The sequence below is a fragment of the Hemitrygon akajei genome, chromosome 18 (genome assembly GCF_048418815.1).
Source record: "Hemitrygon akajei chromosome 18, sHemAka1.3, whole genome shotgun sequence".
NCBI lineage: Eukaryota > Metazoa > Chordata > Chondrichthyes > Myliobatiformes > Dasyatidae > Hemitrygon > Hemitrygon akajei.
Genome location: NC_133141.1, coordinates 5,767,256 through 5,779,721, shown reverse-complemented (window position 1 = coordinate 5,779,721; position 12,466 = coordinate 5,767,256). Strand labels below are relative to the sequence as shown.

At 40.6% G+C, this 12,466-nt stretch overlaps 1 protein-coding gene across 2 annotated transcripts in view; it reads right to left on the bottom strand.

Annotated features, from left to right (window-relative positions):
* The window catches only part of myo1d (myosin 1D), a 557,628-nt gene that overhangs the window by 426,551 nt on the left and 118,611 nt on the right, over positions 1-12,466 (bottom strand). For both annotated transcript variants that reach the window (XM_073070702.1, XM_073070703.1), the window contains exons 4-6: positions 9,743-9,836; positions 5,308-5,473; positions 2,146-2,199 (exon numbers count right to left, since the gene is read on the bottom strand). In XM_073070702.1, the coding sequence (XP_072926803.1) occupies positions 2,146-2,199; positions 5,308-5,473; positions 9,743-9,836 (314 nt within the window). The remainder of the gene's footprint in view (positions 1-2,145; positions 2,200-5,307; positions 5,474-9,742; positions 9,837-12,466) is intronic.

Sequence of the window (12,466 nt, the reverse complement as noted above, 5' to 3'; positions counted from 1 at the left end):
TTACCAAAGGCCAGTTACAGAAGTCATTCTACTTCTACCTAATGACTGATTTAGAGACTGAAGTTTTGTATTATGTTCATTGTGACCTTACGAAGGTCAAGCGGGGAGTGTGCTGCCTTTATGGCAGTTATTTAGTTTATAATATTTTCGCTTAGTAATTCGTTTGTTAGCATTTTCTAGTTAAAGTTAGGATTGTTTAAGTAAATTCATTTGTCTGTAATATATCGCGGCTGCGATGACGTCACATCCGGTTTCGCCGCGTCTTGTGGGAAAATACCGGTTTGGGATAAACGCAAGGGTGGGGGGCGCTCACATGTGGCGCCACAGCGTGAGCAGTTTTCTCTCTACGCACCAAAGACACAGTGAAAGCAACGCTTTTTCACCATACGTCAATGTGAAGAGTGAACAGTAAATGGTTAATCTTACTGCGACCTTGTTTTCATTGACTACGGTTTAACTCGATGTTTAATTCGGGTTCGTTACACCTGAGCGAGAACGTTACAGTTGTTTTCTTGACACCACTGTGTCAGGGTGATGACTTCTCTGTAGGCTGCCTCGTTGTTATTTGAGATTAGGCCAATGTGGGTGGCAACACAGTCATGAGTATACAGAGAGTAAAGGAGGGGGCTTAGGACACAGCCCTGATGGGTGCCTGTTTTGAGGGCTAGAGGGGCTGAGGTGAGGGAGCCCACTCTTACCACCTGCCGGAGATCTGACAGGAAATCCAGGATCCAGCTGCACAAGGCAGGGTGAAGGCCAAGGTCTCTGAGCTTCTTGTTGAGACTGGAGGGAATTATGGTGTTGAATGCTTAACTTTAGTCGAAGAACAGCATTCTCACATAAGCATCCTTCTTCTCCAGATGTGTAAGGATAGTATGTAGAGCAGTGGCTATTGCATCATTTGTCGATCGGTGTATCGGTAGGCAAATTGTAGGGGGTCCAGTGTGGGTGGTAGCATGCTGCAGATGTAATCCTTGACCAGCCTTTCAAAGCATTTGCTTATTATTGAGGTGAGTGCGACAGGATGCCAGTCATTCAGATGTGTTACCTTCGTCTTCTTAGGTACAAGGATAATGGTGGATGTTTTGAAGCAGGAGGGCACTCCACACTTGAAGAGGGTGAGATTAAAAATGTCTGTAAACACACCTGCCAGTTGTGCCGCACACATCCTGAGTACCTACTCTGGGATGCTGTCCAGTCCCACAGCCTTTCGCCTGTCCACTCACTGGAAACATCTGCATACTTCAGTCTCAAAAATGACCAAGGTGCAGGTCGCTTCAGCGGCTCTCCTCAGGAGCTCAGTGTTGGCAATCTCGTACTAAGTGTAAAAAAGACTTAGCTCATCTGGGAGAGAGGCAGCGATGTTGAAAACACCACTGTGTTTAGCTTTGAAGTCTGCAATGGTGTGCAGACCTTGCCATAAGCTGCGTGTGTTATTGGTGGAGAGTTGTGTCTGGATTTTGAGATAATTGGCAATCAATTCCTTCTCATGATCATTAATTTGTCCATGCTGAATGTTTTCAATTGATACTATGGACTGAGTTACACTTTACACAAAGCATTTGTTTGGCTTCTTGGGTGAAAGACTCAAAGGCAGTAGAGAAAAGCACCCAAGTTTTTAACCAGTATATGGGGTTGATGTTTATTATTCACCTATTATCAAAAACAAATGAACCAGTTACCATCATCTCTGCCACAGAGTTCTCACTGTGAACAAACAATTGCTAGTTCTTTCATTGCAGATATCCCATCACTACATTGAAAGTAAAGTGCCTGGAATTTCCCAATGTTGTGAAAGGTGAAATGCAAATTAAGCTTTGCATTTTTTTTAGCTGCGGTCTTCTGTGCAAAAAGCACATGTGAAGAGAAAATAAAGATGATCGGACTGAGCTAAGATACCATTTACAATGAAACAAGTACTAGCATAGGAACAGATTTTTTGTCATGGTATTAAAAGGCTGGCAGGTCTATAAAATACTGTTGCTGTAGTAGTGTATGCATATGTACGTGGTGAGGAGGAGAGAAAGACAGAAAAAAAAACAACACATTTTTGGACAAAAGGGCTAGAGTGCTTCTTCAAAAATCAATGGTGCACAATACATTGAATATTCCAGCTGACTTATAAAGTTATTTATTCATACTAACCTGGTAAAATGAGTGAAAGCTTCTTTCTCCTCTCTGCTGCACAATAACCCTAGACTGTCAAAAAAGAATTATTACTGATTTAGATAAAGCAGTTGAACAGGATTTACTACAACTTGATATTAAATACCTCATATAATCTCTTCTCCCTCCTGCCGTCTGGGAAAAGGCTCCGAAGCATTCGGGCTCTCACGACCAAACTATGTAACAGTTTCTTCCCCCAAGCTATCAGACTCCTCAATACCCGAAGCCTGGACTGACACCTTACTGCCCTACTGTCCTGTTTATTATTTATTGTAATGCCTGCACTGTTTTTGTGCACTTTAAGCAGTCCTGTGTAGGTCTGTAGTCTAGTGTAGCTTCTCTGTGTTGTTTTTTTTACATCGTTCAGTCTAGTTTTTGTACTGGGTCACGTAACACCATGGTCCTGAAAAACGTCTCATTTTTACTATGTACTGTACCAGCAGTTATGGTCAAAATGACAATAAAAGTGACTTGACTTGACTCGATAGTCAAGTCTCTGAGTATAATTTTGAAAAAAGAACCACAAAAATAAAATGCAATTTAAAAACTTTGCCTGAAAATTAAATTACAATACTAAAATAATCCCTCCAAACAATTAAATGGTGGATGAGAACAATAGAGAATCAGATCATGAGGAGTTTCTTAGGTCGAGATTATGACAGATGGTAGAGTTAGTGAACAGATATGGAAGATCAGAATTACTTAGGGGTCCCAAGTCACAAATGCCAACAATGCTGTGATCTTTTAAGGCACTTTAAGCATTCCTGCATTTCTACACAAATACTATACAAATGTTACAGTTGTGAGCCTTGCCTTACAGTTGTGATACAAGTGTTTTTTCTTCAGTCCCTGTTCATTTTGAGTACCCAAGGACCAGACAAAACATTGATCTCCTTGATTTCCCATTTCTTTTGCCTTTTGAATCAGAGAATTTGGAACGTAGAATCATTGAAACAAACAGCACATAAAATGGCACACTTCGGCCATGTCATTCCTGATGACAATTTGCACTAATTCAATTTGCCAGTAATAAGTAAAAATTCACAATGAAACTATGCAAGTACTCAGCTTACAGAATCTGTGTAAAAAATGTTAGTTTTCTTGTGTACCCCATATTAGACAGGCAATTGAATTTATAAACCTTTCTATAGTGTTCATTCAACGTTTAAAATTTTTTTCTACTTATAAAGCAATCAGTACAGTTCAATATAATAATGACCTTGAACGATAAAATACAACAAAAAGCTAAGTGATCAGTAGGGCGTTTGACTTCAAAAATATTAAAACAAACTAAGACTGGTAAAAGATTACTGGATGTTATGAACTGTCAGGAAAGCAATGAATATACACAATAAACAGTGTTGGTCAGGAGGTGAAGAGGTTTGGACAGAATTACTAACTGTACATGGACAGTCAATGTAAAATAGGCTTCGGTGTTTCAAGTGATAGATTGTCAGGTTATTTGACCTAAAATCAAAAGCTTTATTTTTTTTTAAACTGCGTTAAATATTTATAAATTACAGACAACCACATAACAGAGAACAATTGAAGCTGAATTATAAAGTTGGAATCATAGAAATATAGCACAGAAACAGGCCTGCTTGACTCACCATATACATGCTTACCTATGCTAAACCTGTTAACCCACATAAGGCCCATATCCCTCTATGCCTATATTCAAATTCTTGAACAAATATCTTTGAAACGTTGTGAATGTATCTGCTTCCATCTCCTCCTCCAGTGGCACATTCCAGATGTTAGAACATAGCATGATTCAGCACAGGAACAGACTCTTTGGACCATCATGTTGTGCCAAACTAGATAAACACCTCACTAAACGGATTCCATCGACTTACACAATATCCATAATCCCTTCATTTCCTGCACATTCAGGTGTCAAGCTAAGAGCATTTTGAACACATTTATTGTATTTCCCTCAATAACCACCCCTGGCAGAATATTCCAGGCACCCGCCACTCTGTGGATGCACGTCTCCTTTGTACTTAGCTCTTTTCATCATAAATGCATGCCTTCTAATATTAGACTTTTCAATCCTCAGTAAAAGACACTGACTGCTTACTCTATCTATGCCTCTTATAATCTTATAAACTTCTATCAGGTCTGCTCACATCCTCCACCACTCCAGAATAAGCAATTTTGTACAATCTCTCCTTTCAGCATATGCCTACCAATACAGGCAGCATCCTAGCAAACTATTTCTGCACTCTCTCCAAAGTCTCACATCTTTCCGAGAAGATGCAACCAGAATTGAATGCAATAGTCCAGATGCCGCCTAACCAGCTAAAACATAGCATCCAGGTTCTTGAACTCAATATTCACCATGTTCTGTATAGGGAAAACTTACCCCTCAGTTCTTTAAATTTCTCCCCTCGCACCTGTGCTTTCCAATACATGGCTCCCCTGCCTTGAGAGAAGTATTTTGACCACCTATTCTATCTGTGCCTCTAAATGTTATAAACCACTCTAAAATAACAACTTAGCCTTCAATGTTCAAGTAAGGATAAACCCAACCTATCTAATCTCCATTTATAAATACTACCCTCCATTCCAGGCAACCTTCCGATGAATCTCTTCTACATTCTTCTTGTAATATGTTGATCACGGCTGTATACAATACTCCAAGTGCATTTTAATTGACTTTTTGTACAGTCACAAAAAGTCACATTCAAATTCATACAAGTTATAATAAAATAAGAGCCACAATATGCTCTTCTTTACTGGATGGATCCCAATGCATCCATATTGACTTTCAGAATCAGAATTATTAAATTATTAAGTATTAAGTGAAGCCATGAAGCTCTGGAATAAAAACAAAAGATGTGGGAAACACACAGATTGGGTAACATCTGTAGAAAGGGAATGAGTTAAAATTTCAGACTGAAGACTAGGTTAGAACAATACAACCCAAAGGTCTTAGACCTGAAGTATTAATTCCATTTTCCTTTCCACAATATCTGCATTTTGCCTTAATACCATTTGAGCAATGGGATGATCTTGTAAAATGTGACACAGCCTGATAACACAAAGAGCACAAGGCTCACTTTACTTATTCTTCTTTCCTGGTTGTTCCAAATTAAAGGTCAGTTAAAAACATAATCAAATGTTTATAATGATTCTTACTTTTTCCAGCAGATAGTTATTGATGTGACCTCCTATAGGATCACCTTTAAAATCAAAGTTAATATCCATGTACTTTCCAAATCGACTAGAATTATCATTGCGGTTCGTCTTAGCATTTCCAAAGGCTTCCAAAACACAATTTGATTTTAAAAGCATGTTCTTAACCCTGCAACAGGAATAGAAAAAGAAATAGGTTATGGTATGGTAAACACCTATGTCAGGATTCTGTTCATCAACTCTAGCTCAGCATTTAACACCAGCATTCCCACAATTCTGACTGAGAAGTTACAGAACCTGTGCCTCTGTACCTCCCTCTGCAATTGGATCCTCGACTTCCTAACCGAAAGACCACAATCTGTGTGGATTGGTGATGCTATCTCCTCCTCACTGACAATCAACACTGGTGCAACTCGGGGGAGTGTGCTAGGCCCATTGCTCTACTCTTGATATACCCATGACTGTGTGGCTAGGTACAACTCAAATGCCATCTATAAATTTACTGATGATGCAACCATTGTTGTTAGAATTTCAGATGGAAACGAGAGGACGTACAGGAGTGAGATATGCCAACTAGTGGAGTAGTGTCACAGCAACAACTTTGCACTCAATGTCAGTAAGATGAAAGAGTTGATTGTGGATTTCAGGAAGGGAAAGATGAAGGAACACATACCAATCCTCATAGATGGATCAGAAGTAGAGAAAGTGAGCAGCTTCAAGTTCCTGAGTATCAAGATCTCTGAGGATCTAACCTGGCCCCAACATCCTGATGCAGCTACAAGGAAGGCAAAACAGCAACTATACTTCATTAGGAGTTTGAAGAGATTTGGTATGGCAAAAAAACACTCAAAAACCTCTATAGATGTACCACGGAGAACATTCTGTCAGACTGCATCACTGTCTGGTATGGGGGGTGGGGGCTACTGCACAGGACTGAAAGAAGCTGCAGAGGGTTGTAAATCTAGTCAGCTCCATCTTGGGCACTAGCCTACAAAGTACCCAGGACATCTTTAGGAAGCAGTGTCTCAGAAAGGCAGCATCCATTATTAGGACCTCCTGCACCCAGGACATGCCCTTTTCTCACTGTTACCATCAGGTAGGAGGTACAGAAGCCTGAAGGCACACACTCAGCATTATTTTTAAATTCAGTTTGAAGTGTTGAGATATTAAGGATTAAATTAAGAAATTACCCTTTAATACTACTGATCAAGTTGATCCAATGTTTTTTCACTTACCTTATAATAGAAGTCATAGTTTAAAAATTAGGCATTGGAAGGGGCTACTGAAAAACTCTAGTTATTAGAGTAAAACAAAGAAAACAGGCTCCAAGAATACTTTGCTTCAGTATTAACCAGTGAAAAGAACCTTGGCAAGTGTGGGGATGATTTACAGTGGACTGAAACACTTCAGTATATACACTTTAAGAAAGAGGGTGTGCTGGAGCTTTTGAAAGAAATTAAGTTAGATAAGTCACCGGGACTGGACAAGATATATTCCAGACTACTGTGGGAGTGAGGGAGGAGATTGCTGAGCCTCTGGCAATGATCTTTGCATTATCAATTGGGATGGGAGAAGTACCAAAGGATTGGAAGGTTGCAAACATTGTTCCCTTGTTCAAGAAAGGGAGGAAATAACCCAGGAAATTATAGACCACTGAGTGTTACTTCAGTGGTGAGCAAGTTCTTGGAGAAGATCCTGAGAGGCAGGATTTATAAGCATTTGGAGAGACATAATCTGATTAGGGATAGTCATCATGGCTTTGTCAAGGGCACATTATACCCTCTTGAATGAATTCTTTGAGGATGTAACACAACACATTGATGAGGGTAGAGCAGTGGATGTAGTGTATATAGATTTCAGTAAGACATTTGATAAAGTTCCTCATGCAAGGCTCATTCAGAAAGTAAGGAAACCTTGTTTGTGGATCCAGAATTGGCTTGACTACAGATGGCAAAGGGTGGTTGCGAATGATTTGCATTCTGCATGGAGGATGGTGACCACTGGTGTTCTGCAGAGATCTGTTCTGGGACCCCTCCTCTTAGTGATTTTTATAAATGACCTAGATGAGGAAATAGAAGGGTGAGTTTGCTGATGACACAAAAGTTCGGGGTGTTGTGGATAGTCTGGAGGGTTGTCATAGGTTAAAGCATGACATCGATAGGATACAGAACTGGGCTAAGAAATGGCAGATGGAGTTCAACCCAGATAAGTGTGAAGTGGTTCAATTTGGTAGGTCAAATTTGAAGACAGAATATAATATTAATGGTAAGACTCTTGGCAGTGTGGAGGATCAGTGAGATCATGGGGTCCATGTTCATAGGACGCTCATAACTGCTGTGCATGGTGTGTTGGTCTGCATCAACCGTGGGACTGAGTTTAAGAGCCATGAGGTAATGCTAGACCCACTTGGAGTACTGTATTCAGTTCTGGTCACCTCACTACAGGAAGGATGTGGATACTATAGAGAGAGAGCAGAGGAAATTTACAAGGATGTTGCCTGGATTGGAGAGCATACTTTATGAGAATAGGCTGAGTGAATTTGGCCTTTTCTCCTTGAAGCAACGGAGGATGAGAGGTGACCTGATAGAAGTGTATAAGATGATGAGAGGCATTGATCATATGGACAGCCAGAGGTGTTTTCCAAGGGCTGAAATGGCTAACATGAGGGGGCATATTTTTAAGGTGCTTGTAAGTAGGTACAAGTGGGATGTCAGAGGCAAGTTTTTCCACACAGAGTGGTGGGTGCCTGGAATGCACTGCCAGCATCAGTGGTAGAGGTGGATACAATAGGTCTTTTAAGAGACTCTTGGATAGGTACAGGTGCCCCCCACCTTACAAAGGTAAAGTGTTCCTATGAAACCTTTCTTAAGCCGAAATGGCATAAAGTGAAGAACCATTTATTTATGTGGGAAAAATTTGCATTAAAGTGAAAATCCTCTTTGTAATGCGAAAACAGGTTACTAATATAGGTCTTTTGTAAAAGCGAAGCGGCGTAAAGCGAACATTCGTAAAGTGGGGGACACCTGTACATGAAGCTTAGAAAAATAGAGGGGTATGTGGTAGGGAAATTCTAGGCAGTTTCTGGATTAGGTTGCATGGTCAGCACAACATTGTGGGCCGAAGGGCCTGTAATGTACTGTAGATTTACTGTGTTTCTATGTTTTCTAAGTACAATCGGTTGACAAATTAAGAGGCATCTTGTCAAGGCACTAGACCACCTTATCTACAGCTAACATTGTCAATATGCAAGCATTAGGTACAAATATTTCATCCATGGAAAACCCTTTCTGAATAGTGCTATCAAATAGTAATTAAATGCACTGAGAAAAAGGCACCTCTGCATTATGTAAAAAAAAAGTTACACAATTCTGCTCTGAGCAATGCCTCATAATTATGTTCACAGCATTTACATACATAATTTTAGACAAGGGAAACCCCTGAATTTCATGGGATCTAAATGGAATTCATTCACTTTAGTCCAGATCCGTCAGGAAGGATTACATTGAATAGCTTAGGTAAAAATTACAATTATCAACTGTTCTGTATGGAATATATTGTATGGAACAGCTTTGATATTAATTGTAAGACTTGTTAAGCTACTCTCATGCACCGAGTCCTCAGGGTGGTTAAGAATGCCAATGAAGCTGGGGAATTTTTCATCAAACTCAGAATAGCTGCGATTTATTACATAGTTTTGCTTGTTCATGGGATGGCAATTTGAACAACTTTGGGAGTGGTGGTGCCTGCAAGTGTTTCACATTTCCAAAGGTGAAAGAACAGCTTCTGGACCTTATTGTATTTAACTACCTTTTAACATCAACCTTGGGTATTCTTGACATGATTGTCATGGAATTATACAGTCCATCCCATGTCAGAAATAGATTTATAATACCTCTGCAGTATTGTAATGAAAGGTATCAAAAGTACTTAAGACTGATAAGAACAATTACTAAAAGTGGAGAGAGAGAGGGAAAACTGTTCTGCCATTTGTGCAAATGAGCATGGACACATCAGAATCTCATGTTTAATTACGTGATTTTCGTTGTTCCTCTCCACACCATGTGGTACATTGGGTGGCACCTTTGCCATTTCTCTAGCGTTTGTTTTTTTTCAGGGTGTCAAGTTGCTAGGTCAATACTCAACCAGCACGGATGGAAAGTGTGCATGGCATCAACCAGATTTGAACCCAAGACCACTCGCATTGAAGTCTGGTGTAAATGCCACTACATCACCAGCCGGCTTTAACTAGCTTTAAGGTGCTAGGTGTTCATTGCCTGCAGACGGCCTGTAATAAAGTTCAACACAATAAATGCAACAAGTAGCATAATGCATGAAAATCTTCAGAAGCCAGCATTGAGAGTGCTTCTCTTCATACAGGATTAACAAAAAAATATTGAAAGGAAACAATTCTTCAAATTCTATATTAAGCATTTACAACCTTTCCACTTCCTGCCTTTGGCTGGGATTTGTAATAGCTGCAATGTACTGCATGATATATTTGCTTGCTTCTGTTTTACCAGCACCACTTTCCCCTGAAATTCAGAAAGAAAAAGTAATAACTAACAATTTCAAACATCAAAATTTAAAATTATCAACCAGCCAATAAGCAAAGATGCTAAAATATATAAATGGTTATGTACTTCAGTCATACTTTTCAAAATCATGCTCTCTTTATAGTCAGAACACATTTCTCTTTTAAAGGCTATCATGAAGGAGTTTGAAAAGCACAATCACAAAAAGATCATTCCCCCACTCACCCTCCCTCTCCCCCCCCCCCCCCCCCACCACACACACAACACATTGGCAGTTCCCATTTCTTTCAACATTAGGTAGGCTCATTTCTGTCCATTTCACAATTAATTAGACAGCTGAATAACCCAGCTCCTCAGCATAGATACAAGAGATTCTATAGATGCTGGATATCTTGAGTAACACACACAAAATACCGGAGGGACTCAGCAAGTCAGGCAGCATCTATGCAAAGAAATAGCTAGTCAATGTTTCTGGCTGAGACCCTTCATCAGGACTAGAAAGGAAGGGGGAAGAAGCCAGAATAAGGTGGTGGTGGGGGGGGGGGGGGGGGGGGAGGCAGTGTGGAAGAAGGTCTAGAAGGAATTCAATCTGAGTGGACAGTGAACCAAAGAATGATGGGGGAGGTGGTGGAGAACCAGAGGGAGGTGATGGACAGGTCATGAAGGCAGTGGAGAAGATGATTAGAGGTGAAAAGGTAGCCAGAATGGATAATAGAAAAGAGAGGGAGGAGTGATAACCAGAAGTTGGAGAAATCAATGTGCTTGCCATTAGGTTAGAAGGTATCCAGAATGAATCTGGCTGCTTACTTCCTCCATAGATGCTGCAGACTTGCTGCATTCCTTCAGCATTTTGTGTGTGCTAATCAAATCTATATGGTTGTAGGTTATCCAGATGGAATGAGGAGTTGCTCCTCCAACCTGAGTTTGGCATCAATAGCAGTAGAGGCGGCCATGGGCAGACATGTCAGACTAGGATGGGAAGTTACATTGAAATGGGTGGCCACTGGGCAATCCTGCCTTTTGCAGCATACAGGGAAAATCTACATCAGGTCTCAACGATGTAGAGGAGGCTGCAGGAGCACCAAATACAATTGATGAATCCAACAGACTGATACATGAGGCACTGCTTCACCTGGAAGGACTCTTCTATCATGAATAGTGATGAGGGAGGTGATGTGTGGGTAGGTGTAGCACTTTTAATGGTGACAGGGTTAAGTACCAGGAGGGAAATCAGTGGGTGGGTGGATAAGGGAACTGGGATGAGTGGACAAGAGAATCACACACAGAGCAATCTCTACAGAGAGCAGAGGGGCGATGGGGTGGGGAAAAGATGTGCGATTAGTAAGGAGCTGTTGGAAATGGCGGCAGTTGCAGAGAATGACTTTAAACCATTCCACCAGCCTCTGCATTTAGTACATCATTCTCAGTGACTTCCACCACCTCCAACAGGATACTATCACTTTGCACAATTGTGTCAAGTGCTACACCTGCCCCACACCACCTCCCTTCATCACCATTCATGGCCACAAACAGTCCTTACAGGTGAGGAAATGCTTCACCTGTGAATCTTAGAGTCAGTCATTTTTTTATCTTGTGCTCTCGGTGTGGTCTCCTCTACATCAGTGAAACCTGATGCATATTGGGGGAGCACCTTGTTGACCACTTTTGCTCCATTAGCTGAAAAAGGCACCATCTCCCAGAGGCCGCCCAGTTCAATTTGACTTCCATTTCCCATACTTATGTCTGTCCATGGCTTCCTTTACTGCCATGATGATGCCAAAATCCGGTTGGAAGAGCAACACCTCATATTGTATCTGGGCAGCCTCCAATCTGATGGCAGAAACATCAATTTCTTCAACTTGCAGTAATTTCTTCCATACTCCATCTCCCACCCAGCCATCTCAAAGTCAAAAGTCAAAATAAACTTATCAAAGTATGTATATGTCAACATATACTACCTTGAAGTTCATTTTCTTGCAAGTATTTATAGAAAAATAAATAAATACAATAGAACTTAAAAATGATACACAATGACAAACAACCCATATGCAAAAGATGACAAATAGTGCAAAAATATTAGATATACACATAATAAATAAATATATATATATATATATATATATACACACACACACACACACACACACACACTGTATAATACTGCATATAAATAATATTGAGAGTATGATTTGTAGAGTCCTTTAAAATGTGTCTGTTGATTATGGACTCAGAATTGTGATAAGTGAAGTTATCCATGTAGTTCAGAAGCCTGATGTTTGTAGGGTAATAACTGATCCTGAACCTGATGTCCCTTTGCCTCCTACCCAATGGCAGTAACAAGAAGACAGCTGGCTTGGATGGTGGGGTCCTTGATGATGGATGCTGCTCTCTTGTGACACTGCCCTTTGTAAATGTGCTCAGTGGTGGGGAAGACTTTGCCTGTGTTGGACTGAGTTGTATCCACTACTCTGTGCAGACTTACCAGTTCCTGGGAATTGGTATTGCATACCACCTTCCCCCTTACTTGATCTGCCTCTCACCTGCCAGCTTGTATTCCCCCTGCCTTCCCTATATTCTTATTCTGGCTCTGGCTCTGCCTTTTCCTTTCTTGTCCTGATGAAGTGTCTCAG